This window comes from Chrysochloris asiatica, unplaced genomic scaffold, assembly GCF_000296735.1.
Source record: "Chrysochloris asiatica unplaced genomic scaffold, ChrAsi1.0 scaffold00354, whole genome shotgun sequence".
Classification (NCBI taxonomy): domain Eukaryota; kingdom Metazoa; phylum Chordata; class Mammalia; order Afrosoricida; family Chrysochloridae; genus Chrysochloris; species Chrysochloris asiatica.
In genome coordinates this window covers 892,384-912,310 of record NW_006408872.1, presented here as the reverse complement: position 1 = coordinate 912,310, position 19,927 = coordinate 892,384, and the positions used below count along the sequence as shown (strand labels likewise).

The following is a 19,927-nucleotide window of genomic DNA, read 5'->3' as shown; positions in this document are numbered from 1 at the left end:
TCTAGAGGAGAAAGATGATATTTTCTGCTCTTGCAAAGACTGTTGTTGTTAAGGCCGTGGAGTCGGTTCCGACCCATAGCGGCCCTGTATAGGGTTTTCAAGGCTGTAAATCTTTACAGGAGCACAAAGCCTCATCTTTCTCCTTCTCTTGATTGTATAGCTCATGATAAGCTAGAACAACATTTTGGAAACGCTGATAATTTCAAACTGCTGACTTTGATGTTAGCAGCCCAACTCATAACCACTATGCTCCCAGAGCTCCTTTTACAGCCTTGGAAACCCTATATAGGGTCACTCAGACGGCACTTAATAAGAGCAGGCCTTCTTTTGTGCCCTGTGAGTCATGGCGCATAATAGAGGCCTAAGACCATCAGGTTGAGTTGGGAGGCCTGGCTACCAGGTGGGATGGAGAAACTCCTTGGTACGGAACACATGAAGTCCTAGAGTGACCCAAAGAAAGTGGGGCTTATATGCTCATCTCTCAGTTCTAATGGAATTAGAAATAATTTTATTTCAATGACACAAAACAAATCTTATATAGTTAATAGTCATGTTGCACTTTTCTGATTTAAATCCAACTGGGCTGGCAACTTCCGTGACCCCAGAGGGCGGCAGCAGCTCAAAGATCCTACGGTAGATTTAAGGTGGAGGGGCCCACCTTTGCTGGCCTGGCCTGTCCTTGCTGGAGTCCCTGGGTCCTAGGTTGTCTCTCACTCCTAGAACATTGTCAGAAGAGGCCCTTGCTCAGAGGCTGCAGCCTGGTGCCCATGTGCTGGTTCAGCTCCTCCAGGACAAGCTTCTCCTTCTGGAACATCTGGAAGAGGTAGAGGAACTTGTTACAGTATGTCCAGGTACCAGCTCCTGTGTATATTGGGGCGGGGGGAATCCCACTCTCTCTTTGTAGCCAGCATCCCTGGGTTGGTCCCTGCCATGGACTGCTTGTGTCCCTTTAGTATGATTCTGTACCTGTGAACGTGTCCGGTTTGGTATTAGGTTTTGTTTTGTGATGTTAAGGAGGTCATATCAGAGTATGGTATCCTCTAAACCAAATTCCTTCTGAGTTATAAAAAAAATAGACACAGATATACAAGTGGAAAAGGAAGACAGGCAGTGAGGCAGATGCATCTACAACCCAGGAATAGCAAGGATTTCAGCAGATACTAGAATTTGAAATAGACGAGAAAGGACCTCCCCCTAGAGTCACACCTGAACTCAAACTTCTGGCCTTCTGAATATTGAGAAAATAAATTTCTGTTTTTAAAAGACACCCACTAGTGGTTATTTCTGTTATGGCAGCACTAGGAGACTAAGGCAGTCCCTTCCCAGGGAGGCCTGTCCCTGCTGAGACTCAAGGCCACTTGTGCACAGAGAATAGATCCATCTGGTAGGAGAGGGTCATAGGGAGATATGGGGAAGGCTGGCCTGCCTACAGTGGGAGGAGCTTACAGAGGTGGGACCAGATGGGTATAAAGTGGGGTATGTGAGGAGAGCCAATCAGTGGAAAGTGTCAGATGCCTCTTGAGAAATAAGGTGCTGGCCTAAGCTGGGGCTTGCAGAGATGAGATGGGAAACCCAGGGAGTACTATGGTCTCAGAGGGCCTGGCCTTGCTAGAGGCAACTTTCTGAGCCTGGTTCATAGTGGTTGCTTTTCCTGAGATGCTCCAGCTGCCATGTCTGTACGCACGGGGACTGAGACATGGGAGCAATGGGGATGTGGGAGCTGAGGACATGCACAGGCAGGCTGACAGCCAGGGTCAGGAGCTCAGTTCATACCTTCTGCCACTCGGTCTCTGTGTCATGTGTAAACCCCAGAAGGTGGCAGAGCCCATGGGTGGCTGTCACCTGTCAAAGTAATTTTTAAAAAAGATTTAGGAGACAATCTGGCAATATGCAAGCCCTTCAGAAATTACTTCCAGTTGCAAGTAGACCCCACTCACTCTCTGGGGTGATGGGAGCCAGGTGTTACATGATTCTGTTGTCCATGGCTGTGTATTTTTCCCAACAACTCCCCCTTTATACCTGTACCCCATAGGTGTGCACGGATGCTGGTATGGTGGTCACGGTGCATGTGTGCATGAGTGTCCACTTCAGTAATCAGGACAGACCATTCAGCATAACACTTACAGTCAGGAGATCATAGTAGTCTTCATTTTCTTTACACTGCTGGAAGATATACTCCACTCCTAAGAAGATGTCTCCCAGGTTATAGTCATCTGGCAAGGCCGGCCGGGGAATTTCACCTGCTTTCAGATTCTGAACATGAAGAAATACAGACTTGGAGAATACCACATCAATGACATCAGTAACCTGGTCACAGGCTGACAGATTTCACTTTGTAAAACCCTGTCTCCTAAAAAGCTGAGAACAGAGGACTCCCCTTAAGGTAGACAAGAGCTCCCTCTCTGTGCTGAGCTGTATCCCCACATTCTGTCCCACAGGGGGAGTCTCAGCGCACTCTGTGGAGGATGCAATGATACTCAGCCACAGCACTCAAGTGACACGTGACAAGCTTAAAATGTTTCCATCTCGGAAATCGAATTACTTTCCATTTAGTTAACCTTCCCAGTGTGGAGTCACAAGGATTCTACAGAGTAGCATAGTGGTTACGAATTGGGCTGCAAACCTCAAGGTCAGCAGTTTGAAACTACCAGCTGTTTTGCGGGAGAAAGATGAGGCTTTCTGCTCCCGTAAAGATTTACAGCCTCAGAAACCATGTACAGGGTTGCTATGAGTCGGAACCGACTCCACGGCACATAACAACAAGCATCTCATCGACTCAAATATTTCTTTCTGTTTGGTATTCTGCCCTCCATAACCAAAAAAAAAATCCATTGCCATATACTTGAGTCTGATTTGTAGTGACCCTATAGAACAGAGTAGAATTTGCTCTGTTGCGGAGACTGTAAATCTTTACTAGAGAAGTCAGCCTCAGCTTTCTCCAATGGAGTGGCTGCTGGGTTTGCAGCCCAATGGAGTGACTGATCTTTCAGTTAGCGGGCCAATATGTAATCTATTGTGTCACTAGGGCTCCTTTCCCTCAACAACAGTCTTCATAAAGACCATCTCATTCTTCTGGGAAGACACGTCAAGCCAGTCATACATGGCTGGGTACTCAGGGTGTTTGCATTTTTTTTTTCCTCTTACAAATACCAAGTAAATGTTTTTATATAATTATCTTCTTTCTTCTTCAGTTTTTGTAGGTGTGGTATTAGTGGCTTAAGTAGTATCTACAATAAAACCTGCTAAAGCCAGAACTTGTATACAGCATTAACCAGCTAGAGAAGAAAACTCAAATATTTTCTACTAATTGCAGAGCAATTGGAGTCCTGGTGTGGTGCTGTTGGATAAGCATTGAGAATCATAAAGTTGATGGTTCAAACCCACCAGCCATTCATCGGAAGCCCTATACAGGGTGACTATGAGTTGGAACTGACTCGACACAATGATAGCAATAAAAAAATGGTAAGACTGCACCCAGTTAAACACTACTGAAATATACTGCCAAACTGCTTTCCAAAAAGTTGTTCTAAATTTATGCTACTACTAACGGCATGTGAGGCCTTGGCCAAGTCAATTAGATAAAGTAGATGAGAACCTGACAAGAGTTGCTATGAGTTGTTATACATTTGATAGGCATAGGATAACTACCTGGTAATTATCACATCTTAATTGCCAAAAATATTTACCCCAGTCTGTTATTGTAAATTTTAAATCCATGCATATTTATTACTGATGCACCCTTAAAATTACTGAAGCATTTTCCTTCTTTTTAAATGTATTGGTAACCTTAAGGAGCTAAGAGGTAGAATTCAACCACCTTTCCTTTTCCTGTCTTGTACTGTAACCTCTGGGTGTTGGAAACTGATCAATGGGAGCTGATCAAACTGTTCTCTTTACTTTTGTATATATTTGAAAAACTTCAAAATAATAATACAAAAAAAAAATCACTGGACTGCTACCTGCAAGGTTGGCAGTTCAAATCCACCAGATATGTATCTGAAACCACTCAACAGCACTTAACTACAACAACAACATTAAATAGAAATTTCGTAATTAAAAAAATCTTAAAACAAAATGTTATTCAGGCTTAGAAATTTGCTCTGGAAGCTAGGCTGAGTAAGAGGAGGATAATATTTTTTACCTCATGAAATGGAAAAGAAAGCACATCCGTAGGAACATTTTTCTTTCTGTAGATTCGATTAATGTGCTGAATATTCTTGTTGTCAACACAGATAACTCCCAGGTCAAACTTCTGTACTCCTAAGATGCTCCTCAGGATCTCAATCTTCTTGCGCAGAGGGACTCTCCTAATGGGAACTGCGCGCTGTAGATTTCTCAGTACCAAACTCATCTCAACAAAGTCCGGGACCTTGCAAAGGGATCTGTGGTCAAAGCTTAAAAGAAGACGAATCATCACTAGAAATTGGTAATAAATTCTGCAGAAACACGGCCCTTAACAACAAACACACAGACTACTTTATTTGGTAAAACTCACTGGGATTTTACCGGAATTTGCATTTTACCATAAGATATAAAAAAGGGTACAGAGGTTGGAGGGTTGGTATCGGGTGTAATGAAGTGGATGAGGGGATTGTTAAATGCCCTCGAGTCCGTTCTGACTCATTGCTGTGTGCCGTGGAGTCAGTTCTGACTCATAGTGACCCCGTACAGGGTTTCCGAGGCTGTAAATCTTTACGGGAGCAGAAAGCCTCATCTTTCTCCCGCGAAACAGCTGGTAGTTTCGAACCGCTGACCTTGCGGTTCGCAGCCTGATTCGTAACCACTACGCTACCAGAGCTACCCTGTATAACGTTTCCAAGGATCGGCTGGTGAGTTTGAACCACCAACCTTTAGGTTCAAACCGACCTTGAGGTCCAGTTCTTATCCTACAGCGAGGTGTATAAAGGCAGGAAAGGGGCGAGGAAGGGAGGCTGAAGTGCGGTAGGTCTCTGGGACTTTCCAAGGGACGGCTCAGCGCGGGTAGTACGCCAGGAGCGTGTTCAGTCTGCATTCTGGGGACAAGGAGTCCTTCGCGTTCATACCGACGCCAGACGACCGCCGGGCCAAGGGCCGGCCATAGCGGGTGGGGAGACCGCAGGCTGCTCTCGTTTCACCGGAAGCCGAGCCGTCATGAAAGCCCGCCGGGAGAGCGGAACCTGAGCGCTGCGGACCTAGAGTCAAACGGACCGGAAGTTCGTTCGTTGCATTTTTCTGCCCGCCGAGCAGAGGGGCGTGCTGGCTCCGGCCGCCGCACCCCATTGCCGAGTCCTATCTGCACTTGGCACCAAAGGGGCTCCAGGCAGCGGCAACAACGGGCCGAGGTGCCCTTGCGGCTTGACAGTGAGCGCAGCGCCGGAGGATCGGGCGCGGCTCGGAGTCCCGCTTCCGCCTTTTCCCTGATCGCTAACGGAGCGAGTTGGGGAGCGAGCGGCCGCAGCGAGACCCGGCAGCAGGACTGGTCGGGGCAGCCCCAGCCGGCGCGCGGCCTCGTCCTTCGGCGATTTTTCCGGACGTGTTGGGTGAGATTCCCCTGCCTCCAACCCCTCCCCATCTAGAGACCGCATCTCCGTGAGCGCGCTCTTGTCGTTGAGCCAGTTCCTGGAGTAGTTGCCAGGATGTTAAAAAACAACAAAAACCCACTCAAAATATTTCCATTCCTGGGAGAAGAATTTAGTGTTCTGGTCATTAGGAGGAAAATTAGAAGGAAATAATGAAACACTAATATTCTAATAGTGTTACATTGTAATTCTTAGGCTATGGCGATTAAAAGGAATCAGGAGAAAGCCTTCCTTTAAGTTGGAAAGTGTAATGGCAATTGTTATTGTTTGAAGTTTTTTTTTTTTAATTGACCAACTCAGTAAAATGATCGAAGTTTTTTTATTTTTAAATCGTAAAGGGCTACACTTTAAACTTACCTAATGCATAAGGTCGCTATAAGTTGGCACCGACTGGATGGCACCTAACAATAGCAACAAAGTTCTTTGCACCCCTTCTCCCTCTGCCCTCTAAAAAAAGAACTGTCTTTCGAAAAAAATAAGAATTCTCAACCCCTCCCTTTGCCCTCTTTCTAAATGATTATCCTTAGACTATGACATCTGTTTTCTTTTTTTATTTTACTTATTCTATATCTGTAGTGGATGATATGAATTTTTGTCTTTCAGTTTATTGTGAAGATGAAGGCGAGCTTCCTAGCTCAACAGACTATTTAAGGAAAAGGACTGATTTTGCATACCGAGTACCCATTAACCTTTCAGTAACAGGGCTAGAAGATGAACCCTCCAAATCCTTTCAGTGGGCAGCAGCCTGGAGTGTTTTCAACAACTTCCAGCAGTTCCTTAGGAGCATTTAATGCCAACCCACCATTCCGATTTGGTCAGCCTTCTCTTTTTGGACAAAGCAATACAGTACTTGGGCAAAGTTCAGGATTTTCACAAGTGTCAAGCTTTCCAGCATCTTCTGGAGTAAGTCATTCTTCTTCAGTGCAAGCATTAGGATTTTCCCAAACACCAAGTGTTGGACTCTTTTCTGGACATGAACCCACTTCCACCTTTGTAGCTACCTCTGGGCCTTCAAGTTCATCTATGCCAGGAAACCCAGGATTTAATTTTAAATCACCCACCAACCTTGGGGTTTTCCCAAGTACTTCTCATTTTGGACCAGAAGCTGGAGAAAGAGCAAGCTCTGGCTTTGGAAAAACAGAATTCAGCTTTAAGCCTCTGGAAAATGCAGTGTTCAGACCAATACTGGGGGCTGAATCTGAGCCAGAGAAAACTCAGAGCCAAATTCCTTCTGGAGGTTTTACATTTTCCCACCCAATTAGTAGTGGATCTGGGGGACTGGCCTCTTTTTCTTTTCCTCAAGTGACAAGTAACTCATCTACCAAATCAAAATTCACCTTTTCAAAGCCAGTTATTAGTAGTAATTCCTCATCTGCTTTTGCACCTGCTTTGTCAAACCAAAATGTAGAGGAAGAGAAGAGAGCCCCTAAATCACTGTTTGGAAGTTCTAATAGTAGCTTCACTAGCTTCCCCATATCATCTTCAGGGTCTTTAGGTGACTCCTTTGCAGGAGGCAAAATAGGTGTCAGACAAGGGTGCCAAGAAGCTGTCTCACAGATGGACCCACTTCCCAGTCTTACGAAAGGACTGAAAAGGAAGGAGGACCAGGACCGCTCCCCAAGGAGACATGACCGGGACACAGTGGAAGACTTGGATCCTCTGTCCCGGGGTGACCACCCTCCAGATAAGCGGCCTGTTCGCCTGAACCGGCCCCGGGGAGGCACTTTGTTTGATCGAACCTTACAGGATGTCTTGAAGAGCAATAAAGAAATAAGTCGACTGGGTAACAAAGAACCTAAAAAGGAAATTGGCTGTGTTGAGTATGAGGAAAAGGACCACATGGCCATGCCAGGAGGGAGTCCGTCTGTTTTGGCGCTTTCTAGGCATTCCGGTGTGAATAAAGAAGAAGAAACTGAAGGTAGAAATAAAAAAGAAGGTGAGCTCTAAAAAGCATAAAATAGAATAAACCTTGCTGATAGGTTTTCTGTTTTGCTGGGCGCTAGCTTGGTGTTCTTTGTAGACTATAAGGATCCTCACATTTCATAGAGTTTCAGGGGTCTTAAACCCTTCCTTTGCTTTCACACAGCTGTTGCCTCCTGTTAGACAGCATTGCATCTGATGCTGGTTTTCTGATCCCCCAGATTCTCTGAGACTTGGAACACCTGTGCGTCAGAGTAAAAGAAGTGAGAACACCGACAGCCTTGGGGGTTTGTCTCCCACTGAATTGACGGCCATCCAGTGTAAGAATGTACCTGATTATCTCAATGACAGAACCATTTTGGAGAACCACTTTAGCAAAATTGCCAAAGTGCAGCGTGTCTATACCAGGCGCAGCAAAAAGCTTGCTGTAGTATGTTTTTTTGATCATGTGAGTACCCCTGCCTTGTCACTGTTAACCTAAATTTGAACATTATCATGTAAAGGTTTTTTTCCTGCATCTATCAGTTATTTAAGGAGTCTTGATGGTGCTTGTGGCTGTTAACTGAAAGATCTGTGGTTCTAACCCACCAGCTACTCTACTGGAGAAGGATGTGGTAGACTGCTTCCATAATGATTTATGGTCTTGGGAACCCATTTCTACTTTATAGGGGCACTGTGAATTGGAATTGATGTGATAGCAATGGGTCAAGTGGGCCAGTTATTTGCTTGCTAGAAATATAGGAAAAGTACTTGACTATCTTAATTTGGAAGATCTTGGGATAAAACCCACTGCCATTGAGTCAATTCCAACTCGTAGCAATGCTGTAGTCAAAAGAGTATAACTGCCCCACAGCATATCCAAGATCGTAAATAATTAAATTGAAACAGACTGTCACATCTTTTTCCCATGTATTCTGTGATTGTTGTTAGGTGCCTTCGAGTCAAATCTGACTCAGCGACCTTATGCACAACAGAGTGAAACATTGCCTGGTTCTCTTCCATCCTCACAATTGTTGTTATGCTGGAGCCCATTGCTTCTTGCCACTGTGCCAGTCCATCTTGTTCAGAGTCTTCCTGTTTTTCACTGACCCTCCATTTTCTAAGCATGATATCTTTTTCTAGGGACTGGGCCCTCCCTATAACATGTCCAAAGTGAGACCATCCTGGATTCTAAGAAGCAGTGCTTTCAATATTCTCCAACACCATAGCTCAAATGCATCAGTTTTTCTGTGGTCTTCCTTATTTATTGTCCAACTTTCACATAACTATGAAAGCGTTGAAACATTTTCATATTAATGTGAAAGTTGGACAGTGAATTATTGAATTGATAATACCATCCCTTGGGTCAGGTGCACTTTAGTCCTCAGACTGATTCCTTTACTGTTGAAAAGAGGTCTTGTGCAGCAGATTTGCCTAATGGAACACATCGTTTTATTTCTTGGCTGCTGCTTCTGTGAATTTGATTGTGGTTCCAAGCAAAATGAAGTCTTTATCAACTTCCATCTTTTCTCCATTTATCATGATGTTATTTATTGGTTCAGTTGTGGGGATTTTTGTTTTCTTTACATTGAGATGCAATCCATACTGAAGGCTATAGTCTTTTACCTTCATCAGTATTTTGAGTCATCTTTGCTTCCAGTAAGCAAGGTTTTATCAAATACATATTACAGGTTGTTAATAGGTCTTCATCCAATCCTGATGCCACATTCTTCTTCAACCCAGCTTTGCAGATGATTTGTTTAGCATACAAATTGAACAAGTATGATGAAAGGATACACTTCTGGTGCACACCTTTCTTGATTTTAAACTATGTTATATCCCTTTGTACTGTTCCAATGTGCCTCTTGGTATATGTACAGGTTCCTCATTAACTCATTTAAGTGTTCCGGAATACTCATTCTCTGGCATTTTGTTCATAGCTTGTCATGATCCACACAGTTGAAAGTCTTTGCATAGTCAAAAAAGTACAAGTACACATCTTTCTGGTAGCCTCTCCTTTTAGCCAAGATCCATCTGATATCAGCAGGATAATCCTAATTCCATGTTCTCTTCTGAATTGGCTTGAATTTCTGGCAGCTCCTTATCAATGTACTGCTTGTAACTGTTTTCAAATTATCTTCAGCAAAGTTTTACTTGCAGGTGATATTAGTGATACTGTTTGATGATTTCTGTATTCTGTTGGGTCCCTTATCTCTGGAATGGGCACAGATATGGGTCTCGTTGAGTTGGTTGGCCAGGTTCACAACCTTAGTCTTTTCTCTATTTTTCATGATGTTGGTTCAGTTGTGAAGATTTTTTTTTCTTTATGTTGAAGTGCAGTCCATACTGAAAGGTGTAGTCTTTGACCTGCATCAGTATTTTGAGTCCTCTTTGCTTCCAGCAAGCAAGATTTTATCATTTACATATTGCAGGTTGTTAATAGGTCTTCGTCCATTCCTAATGCCAAATTTCCAAATCCTCCAAATTGTGTAGTCTTCTAAATTTCTTGACATAGATGAGTGAGCACCTCCAGTGCTGCTTCAGTTTGTTGAAAGATTTCAACTTGTGTTCCACCAATTTCTGGAGCCTTGTTTGTTGCTAATGCCTTCAGTGCTTTGGGTACTTCTTCCTTCACTACCATTGGTTCTAAAACCATATGCTGCCCCTTGAAACAGTTTAACATTGACCATTTCATTTTGGTACAGTGACTGTATTGTTTCCATTTTCTTTTGATGCTTTTTGCGTCATTCAATATTTTGCCTATTGCTGTTGAGTGCCATTGCATTGGTTACAACAACATGAACACTGCTTGGCCCTGTGCTGTCCTCACAATTGCTGCTATACTTGAGCCCATTGTTGCTGTCACTGTGCCAATTCATCTCATTGGGGGTCTTCTTCTTTTTTGCTGCCCTTCCACTTTATGAAGCATGATGTCCTTCTCTGGGGACTGGTCCCACCAGATAATATGTTCAAAGTATGAGAGATGAAGTCTTGCCATCTTGGCTTCTAAGGAGCATTCTGTTTGTATTTCTTCCAACACGGATTTGTTTGTTCTTCTGGCAGTCCATGGTTCCTTTAATACTCATCCCAGCACCATAACTCAAATATCTTAATTCTTCTAAGGTCTTCCTTTTTCATTGTCCAACTTTCACATGCTTATGAGGCTATTGAAAATACCATCGCTTGGATCAGGTGCCCTTTTAGTCCTCAAACTGCCATCTTTGCTGTGGAACACTTTAAAGAGGACATGTGCAGCAGATTTGCCTAATGGAATAGGTTGTTTGATTTATTGACTGCTTTTTGCCCATTGTTGCTTGCCGGGAGCCAGCCCCAGAAAACTTATTCCAGGGTTCCCGAAGAGGTGTATGGCGTCGGCGAAAAAGAAGGAAATCACACAGTTGATAGGTCCTGATGAATTCAAAATCTTCTTCTTACATGCTTTATTATCCTATCATTCTTTACCCTTCTGCTCATTCTTTTCTCTCCTCCCCCCCACCTCCATTCTCACTCTTTACTCCATTGTCTACTTCCCTTCTGCCTCCTTACTCTACTTTCATTCTCCTTCTGCTTCTTTAATCTCCTTCTATTTCTTTACTCCCCCCTCTCCTGCTTTACCCTTCTCCTTTTACCTTCTGCTCTTTCATTCTCCTTCTCCTCTCCTGCTTTATTCTTCTGCCATTCTTTTTCCTTCTGCTCCTCTACTTACCTCTACTTTTTCCTTCTGCCTTATTCTGTTTTACAACCCCCTTGTATACCATTACAAAAAACATTGTTTTCATAGTCATTAATGTCCTCAAAATACAGTCTGTTACAAAAAAACATTGTTTTCATAGTAATCAATATCCTCAAAATACAATCTATTCTGGGGCACGTTCTTCATGGTTTATGACCCTTAGATTTACAACAGGGATGAGAAGTTACAGCAAAGAAACATTGCATCAACACATACGAGACATCCTGGCACCTTAAAACCTTTTAGTTAAACATTTGTTCATAAATAACTTCTATTCTTTTCTCTGAGAAGCAAGTTAACCTTCACATATGTTTCTTGAACTTTGTTAAGTCTTAAGTCATCAATCCTAATTGTTGGGTGCAATTAACACTTCATTAACTTCCTCCATACACTATCTGTTTATTGCCTACAAAAACATCACTTATCAGAGAAACTGAGGCCATGAAAACAATTCCCCTATTTTACTGATCATTAATTTAAGAACGTCTAAGTCAAACTTTTTATTTAGTATCTGGTCTAATTGCTTTTAAGGATTCTTTATTGTCCCAAACTAAGGCTACAAGGAAGAATGTTTACAATCACTAAGCCTAAACTGGTAGTAATTCAATTGACAAATCCTGTCTCCTAGCAATCTTAAGAACATTGTTAATATAAGTATCAAAACTACCCATGATTACAAGTAGAATAAAATGTAGCTAATATATGGCTTCTAACTTGTAATAAAAATATACTAAAGTGTAGGAAGGAGCTCTGGTAGCGTAGTGGTTACGAATCGGGCTGCGAACCTTAAGGTCAGCAGTTCGAAACTGCCAGATGCTCCGCGGGAGAAAGATGAGGCTTTCTACTCCCGTAAAGATTTACACCCTCGGAAACCCTGTACAGGGTCGCTATGGGTCGGAACCGACTCGACGGCACTTAACAACAACAACAACAACAAAGTGTAGGAGAGTCAATCTAAAGTAAAGGGATACTAACAAAATCATGAATAAATCAGAATGATTCAAAAAGAAAAAAAATTAACTAGGGGCCTATGCATAGAATATTTTTTTCCTTGTAGCTCTGCTATCCAAGGAAAACACTCATTGTCGCTCTGCTAGAACAATGAGCTCTTCATGCGCAGGGTCCCCCGTGTCTCATTTCTTTATTTCAATTCCTTGATTAATATGTCTCAATTCCTTCATTTTAATTCCTTAATTAATATGGCGCCTGTCAGTTGTTGTTAAGTAAGTGCCTTTGAGTAGATTCTGACTCATAGTAACTCTGTATAGGGTTTTTGAGGAGCGTCAGGTAAGCTTGAACTGCCAGCCTTGCAGATCAGACCGACCTTGTGGTCTAGCGCATTAACTCACACAGCGCCACACCAGGACTCCTTCAAATTGTACGTCACAGCTTGAATTTTTTCTTCAGTTTTTTTCAGCTTGAGAAATGCTGAGTGTGTTCTTTTCCCTTTTGGTTTTCCAACTTCAGGCCTTTTCACATGTCATTATGATACTTTTTTTCTTCATCTGCCCTCTGAAACTTTTTTTTAGCTCTTTGACTTCCTCATTTCTTCCATTTGATATAGCATCTCTATGTGGAGAGCAAATTTCAGGGTCTCTTCTGATACATTTTGGTCTTTTCTTTCTTTTCTGTGTTTTAAATGATCTATTGCATTCCTCTATGATATTCTTGATATAATCCCACAGCTCATCTGGTCTTTGGTCATTTGTATCTAATGCATCAAGTTTGTTCTTGAGATGATCTCTACATTCAAGTGGGATATGTATAAGGTCATATTTTGACTCTCGTGGACTTGTTTTCATTTTCTTCAGCTTCAGCCTGAACTTGCACATGAGTATTTGATGGTCTGTTCCACAGTCTGCCCCCGGCTTTGTTTTGGCTGATGATATGGAGCTTTTCCACTGTTTCTTCCCACAGGTGTAGTCACTTTGACGTCTGTATATTCCATCAGATGAGGTCCATGTGTATTGTTGTTGTTGTTAAGTACCATGGACTCATACTGACTCTGCACAGGGTTTCTGAGTCTGTAAATCTTTATGGGAGCAGAATGCCTCATCTTTCTCCCTTGGAGCCACTGGTAGTTTTGAACTGCTGACCTTGAGGTTGGTAGCCCAACTCGTAACCACTACACTACTTGAGCTCCTTTATAGTATTTTAAAAAGGTATTTGCTTTGAATAAGCCACTGGTCCTGGAAAATTCTGTCACGCGATCCCCAGTATCGTTTCTTTACCAAGGATGTATTTTCCAACTTCTGATCCCTTCCTCTTTGTTTCCAACCTTCACATTCTAATCACCAGTAATTATAAATACATCTTTGTTGCATTTTGTATCAGTTTCAGACTGAAGAAGTTGTTAGAATTCTTCAGTTTCATCATCACTGACTCTAGTGGTTGATGTGATAGGGTCACTTTGAGTTAGAACCAACTCAATGGCACTTAAGAGCAACAACAATGGGAAAAATATTGAATAATGCAAAAACTTGAATAATAGTAGTACTAACTGGTCTGCCTTGCAGGCATATGGATATTATCCTATCACAGTCAGCATTTTACTTCAAGATAGATCTTGAAATGTTCTTTTTGATGTTGAATGAGAATGCCATACCTCTTCAATTTGTCATTCTTAGCATAGTAAATCATATGATTGTCTGATTTACAATGGGCAGTACTAGTCCATTTCAATGCTCATTGTGGGATGAAGCACTAGACTGCAAGGTCAGTTTGAACCACAAGGTTGGTGGTTCAAACTCACCAGTCACTCCTTGGAAACCTTATGAGTCGGAACTGACTTGATGGTATTTAACAACAACAGCAAAAATGTCTATACAGGGTTGTTACAAGTTGGAACCGACTCAGTGGTACACTACCACCACCAATGTCTAGGGTATCGATCTTTATGGGTTCCATATCATTTTTGACAACTTCCAGTTTTTCTAGAGTCATACATTGTACATTTCATGTTATGATTATTAATGGATGTTTGCAGAGGTTTATCCTTATTTTGTGTTTTGCCCCATCAGCAAATGAAGATCTCAAAAGCTTTTACTCCGTTTGTGTCATCATGGTCACAGAAGATGAGGGGCTCATCTTCTGGTACTATATCTAACGATACTCTGGTGTTATTAATAATATTTTCACCTTTCAGCCCAATACTTGCTACTATTCTTAAGGATTTCAGTGGCTAAACATTTAGAAGTAGTTCGCCTTTCCTTCTTCCTAGTCTGTCTTAGTCTGGAATTCCTTTGAAACCTGTCCACCTGCTGGTATTTAAAATACTTGTGATGTATTTTCTAGTGCCACAGCAATACGCTAGTAACCACAGAATGGCAAACTGATAGACGATGGCCCTTAATAATTCATAGTCATTTGTGAGAAGCTTGAGATCTGTACTAGAACTCATTCTAGAAATTCTGGGCAAGTTCATTCACCCAAAACTCATTGCATGGAGTTGATTCTTAACTCATAATGATGCTCTAGGACAAAGAACTGCCCACAGGGTTTCCAAGGCTGAAGTCTTGACAGGAGCAGACTACCTAGGAGTAGCTGGTAGGTTTGAACCACTGACCTTTCAGTTACTAGCTGAATCATTTAACCACAGCAGCACCAGGACTCCTTGGTTTATTCACAGGATACCAAATTACAAGCTGCGTAGTGAAGGTGGCTCTGGAACCATACGGCACTTTTTCAAACTGTTGTTGTTGTTAAGTGCCGTTGAGTCAGTGCCGACCCATAGCAACCCTGAACAGGGTTTCCAAGGCTGTAAATCTTTACAGAGGCAGAAAGCCTCATCTATCTCCCGCGGAACCACTGGTAGTTTCGAACTGCTGACCTTGTGGTTCGCAGCCCGATTAGTAACCACTGCGCTACCAGAGCTTCAAACTAGTTTTTTTTTTTAAAAAATTTGGCTTTAGTACATGATCAGTGTAGACGTTGAAACAAACAAACAAACAAAAATTCCCTCGTAATTCCACCTCCAGGATAACTGTTGTGAACTGTTTAATTTGTATCTTGATTTTCAGTAAGTTTGTCAGCACATGTATGTACAACACATTGAGCATATGGCATACCCGTACACAACTTTTTTTATAATTTTGAGTGTTCCACATTTTCTCCCACTCTTTTGAGAACCTTCTATTGTGATCCTTTTCAGAGCAGTTGGTAGTGGTTGTCAGGCACTATCTAGTTCTGGTATCAGAGTCATGGAGACTGATGTTATTGTGTTCCATTCATTAGTCCATTGGACTACTTAATTCCAAGTATCTTCAAATTTCATCACTCTTCTTTCGTCCTCACATGGAGAGACCAATAAGTTGCTTAGGTGGCTGCTCATTAGCATTAAGATACCAATCTCTGCTCACCAAAGTAGGATGTAAAACATTGTCTTTGTGGACTATGTTATGCCAACTCATTGCCACAAGGTGTTAATGTCTAAGAAGTTTACATCATTTTGCCCCATCCTGGTGTGTTGTCGTTGGTTAATGCACTGGACTGCAAAGTCGGTTTGAACTTCAAGGTTGGCTTTTCAAGCTCACCAGCTGCTCCTCAGAAACCCTATACAGGGTCGCTATGGGTCAGAACTGACTCAACAGCACTTAACAACAACAGTGTTCTATCACGTTCATAGGTGTGTTTGTAAAAAAGTTAAATGGTGGTGGTGGTGGTTGTGTGCCACTGAGTTGGTTTCAACTCATAGCGACCTTGTATAGGTTTTTGGAGGCTTTAGATCTTTATGGGAGCAGAAAGCCTAATCTTTCTCCTGTGGAGCCATTGGGAGATTAGAACTGCTGACCTTGTGGCTAGCAGCTCAATTTGTAATCCAGTTCACTACCAGAACTCTTTGCAAAGATAAATACCCACATTAACAAGTATCCTCTTTTAAACTCTTATATATTTGTGGGTTTGACACATCCGTTTCTGTTCAGTCTGTGTATCTGTCCATGTATCTACCTGTGTTGTTGTTGCTAAGTGCTGTTGAGTTGGTTCCTATTCATAGTGACCTTGTATAGGGTTTCTGGGAACAGCTGGTGGGTTTGAACCACCAGCCTCGTGACTCTGAGTAACAGCTGTTGGGTTTGAACCACCAACCTCAAACTGACCTTGCGGTCCAGCAGAGTATCCCACAGGGCCACACCAGGTCTCCTACCCATAGAACAGTGTTATTGCAGGGTTGTGTGTATAACAGTATTTATCTCTATCCCGTTTAACCTTTGCATTCCTCCCTGTGTCTTCATCATTCTTATGTTAACCTTCCTCTTGTATATTGCCTTCATCTGAGTTAACATGTATCTACCTTCCAGAAGTATTTTACTCTCCCTTCTCTCCCACCTCTGGTAACCATCAAAGAATATTTCTTTTAGCATGAAAGCCTCTGCTTGAGTTTTTATAATGGAGGTCTGATACAATATTTAACCTTTGTTGATTGACTAATTTCACTCAGCATAATGTCTTCAGGTTTATCCATGTTATGAGGTATTGCACAGATTTGTGTTATTCTTTAGCATTGCATAGAATTGCATTGTGTGTGTGTTTGTACCCAAGTTTGTTTATTGATTTTCCATTGATGGGTATTTATACTGTCTCCATCTTTTTGCTATTGTGAATAGTGCTTCGATGACTATCAGTGTGCATATACCTACTCATGTCACGGTTCTTATTTCTTGTAGATAATGTGCCCAGTAGAGGATTTGCTGGGCCATATGGTATTGCTGTTTTCAGCTTTTTGTTTCAGGAAGCACCAGTATATTTCCCCCAATGGATGTACCATTTTGCAGTCCCACCAGTAGAGCAGGAGGGTCCCAGTCTCAACACCTTTGCCAGCATTTGATGTTTTCTGTGTTGTTTTTTAACTTTGCTATTCATGCTGGGGTAAATCTCATTGGTGTGTTGCTTTGTATCTCTAATGTTATGATCGTGAGCATTTCTTCATGTTTGTTGGTTGCCTGAATGTCTTCTTACCTGAAATGTTTGTTCATGTCATCTGTCCACTTTTAAATTGGGGTATTTATCTTTTTCTTGTAGAGGTGTTGTAGTTTTCTATACATTTTAGAGATTATGTCCTTATTTGATATGTCACTGCCAAACACTTCCCCCAGTCTGTGGGCTCTGTTTTTACTCTTGATGAAATCTTTTCATGCACATAAGTGTTTAATTTTTAGGAGGAGCCAGTCATCTATTTTGTCTTTTGCTGCTTGTATGCTTTTAGTTATGTTTGACAGTGTATTTATGCCATGTATTTTCAAGCCCCTAGGTTTGTCCCTATTTTTTCATTGATGATCTTTATAAGTTGTAGACTTTGCATTTAGGCCTTTAATCCACATTGAGTTTTTGTATATACTGTGAGGTATGGGTCTTGTTTCATTTTTCTGGAAGTTTTGCTAGCACCATTTATTGAAGAGACTGCCTCTTCTCAGTACCACGTATTGAACTGGTTCATCCTTACATAGATGCTATGCACACGTACACACACTTGGTGCAGTTTCTGTACTTTATTTATTGTTCTTTCTGTGAAAATATAATCCTTTATTTTTCAAAAGTTGTTTTAGGGTAGAGGTATTTTAAAGTGGTTAGTCTTCCATTTGAAACAAAACTTTTTTTGTTAAGTTTACAACTAATGTATAACTAAATTATTATTATAAGGAACTGACACAAGCTTAGATTCTTTTATGTCTCATGTCTCACCATAATTACCTGTTGTTGTTACTAAGTGCCATCATGAGTCAATTCCAACCCATAATGACTCTCTATAGGGTTTCTAACGAGTGGCTGGTGAGTTTGAACTGCTGACCTTGTGGTTCAAACTGACCGTATGGTCCAGTGCTTTACTCCACAGCACCACAGCATAAACACAACTAGGTATATTTGCTTAAGGTTGCTTGTGCGTGTGTGTTTGGGTAGATGGTTTCCCACATGTATCACTCTGCAGTTTCCTTTTTTGTCTGTGACTTAGAATTCTTCCTGGTTTTGTATATATGATCAGATGAGAGTCATCTATTAAATGCTGGTGAGGCCTAGTTTATGGTGTGGTGCTATGGGTTAATGCACTGCACTGCAAAGTCGGCTTGAACTGCAAGGTTGGTGGTTCAAACTCACCAGCCGCTCCTTGGAAGCCCTATACAGTGTTGCTATGTGTCAGAACCGACTTTGCAGCACTTAGCAACAACAACAACAGCAACAAGTTACAAAAAGAAGAGGTAACGCTTGCTGGGAGGCAGGTGTGGGGGTGGCGGCTCCATGGAGGTGTGTCATGCTAGATAAGGGACTGGAGCCCATGAATTGTAGAAAGAGCAGCATCTTATTCACCATCTGTCAACAAGTTCAGATCACTTTTTTTGTTCTTGAGTGAACTGCATGTGAGTTTTTGTTCATTGCTTGTGGTATTCACATGGCCTCATTATGGTGTGGGGACTCTCTTCCAGGCATCCGCAGCCCAGGCGAGGAAGAAGGGGAAAGGACTGCATAAAGACATGGCTATCTTCTGGCATAAGAAGAAAATCAGTGAGTTGTCAATTACTCTTGTCACACTCACGTGCTCTGTGTATTCCCCCTGGGCAAACCTCCCCAGTGCCAAGACTGAGTCCACTCCAAGGCGAATTGTTGTTTCCAATAGCAGCTTCTCTGAGCTCTTTTGTAGCCTTTGACAATTATAGGGTCATTATTTTCTCAAAAAGAAAATAAAAAGTCCAGTGTGAGATAACATATAATATCATGTGTCCTGTCTGACTTCTGTGTCCTCAGGTCCCAACAAGAAGCCCTTTGTCCTCAAGGAGAAGCAGCCAGCTGACAGTGAAGCCAAACTGGTCTGTGAAGACACATCCTCCCACACCTCTCTGCGTAAGCCTGTGGGCAGAGTGGCAGCCAGCAGTAGCCTCCTGAGTAAAACGTGAGCCTCAGTCCTTCCCACGGTCAAGAGTGTTGTGTTCTGCATGGCATGCGAGTCCTTTACTTTTAGTGCCAGGGAACAGGGGGGAATTCCTGGCTGCTGGCACATTTGAAGCCTAGTTAGAACATAGGACAAGGTGCTAAGATCTGAGAAGGGCTTAGGGGCCCTTTGGGCAGGAGAAACTGAGAAGGTGGCTTGCTGGTAGAGTGTGGGAAGAGAAGTGCAGGCATCAATGCTGTTTGGTTTCACTGGACTGCACCTTCCAGCAATACCAGGGGTGTGGTGTGGTGGGAGCTGAAGGGATAACAGCTCTCCACCCCTACCCCTACCTCTACCCCTGTCCGCCTTGTGTATGTGGGATATAATGAACCTTTGGAATCTAGGCTGATGGGACTAGTGATCTCGCTGCCAGAGCATTTGCAGGAGTGACTTTTCTGTCTTTCAACCCTGCTAGCCACAGAGATGAGGGAGAAGCACGGGTGTTTATCTTTTTTTTGGTCAATAAGTTTATTAACATTCTTTGGAACAATTTCATAGGAAATTGTGGTTTGGTTTCGCTCTCGGCAACCAGCTCCTGAGCTGTGAGAAAGCTTGCCTTCTTCTGAGCTACCCGATCTTTCTTCTGGGCAAGAGACATTTTGGGATGATTCCACCTCTTCTTTTTAACATCTTTCTTAGGCTTCTTCTCATAAACAGGTTTCTCACGGATAGCAATATGTGCTTTCTTATACGTTTTCTCTATCATGTCTGGAGTTACGGTCTTTATGTATTGAGAGAACTGTTTCTTATAAGCATCTTCATCTTCTTCCATTAGGTAACGCATATAATCTGCAATGTTCTGACCCCTGATGTGTTTCC

The 19,927-nt window shown here is 42.3% G+C and overlaps 2 protein-coding genes across 2 annotated transcripts in view; one reads left to right on the top strand and one right to left on the bottom strand.

Moving 5' to 3' along the window:
- Window positions 1-727: 727 nt before the first annotated feature.
- On the bottom strand, window positions 728-4,351 carry YBEY (ybeY metallopeptidase (putative)). The gene is made up of 4 exons (XM_006876116.1): window positions 4,142-4,351; window positions 2,125-2,253; window positions 1,774-1,842; window positions 728-814 (listed from the first exon to the last, which is right to left on the bottom strand). The coding sequence occupies exons 1-4, from the start codon at window positions 4,349-4,351 to the stop codon at window positions 728-730; spliced, it is 495 nt and encodes a 164-aa protein (XP_006876178.1).
- Window positions 4,352-6,269: 1,918 nt separating this feature from the next.
- Window positions 6,270-19,927, top strand: part of MCM3AP (minichromosome maintenance complex component 3 associated protein) — a 61,513-nt gene continuing 47,855 nt past the window's right edge. Inside the window, exons 1-4 of the mRNA XM_006876115.1 lie at window positions 6,270-7,494; window positions 7,700-7,926; window positions 18,606-18,684; window positions 18,925-19,069. Coding sequence (XP_006876177.1) covers window positions 6,270-7,494; window positions 7,700-7,926; window positions 18,606-18,684; window positions 18,925-19,069 — 1,676 coding nt within the window. The remainder of the gene's footprint in view (window positions 7,495-7,699; window positions 7,927-18,605; window positions 18,685-18,924; window positions 19,070-19,927) is intronic.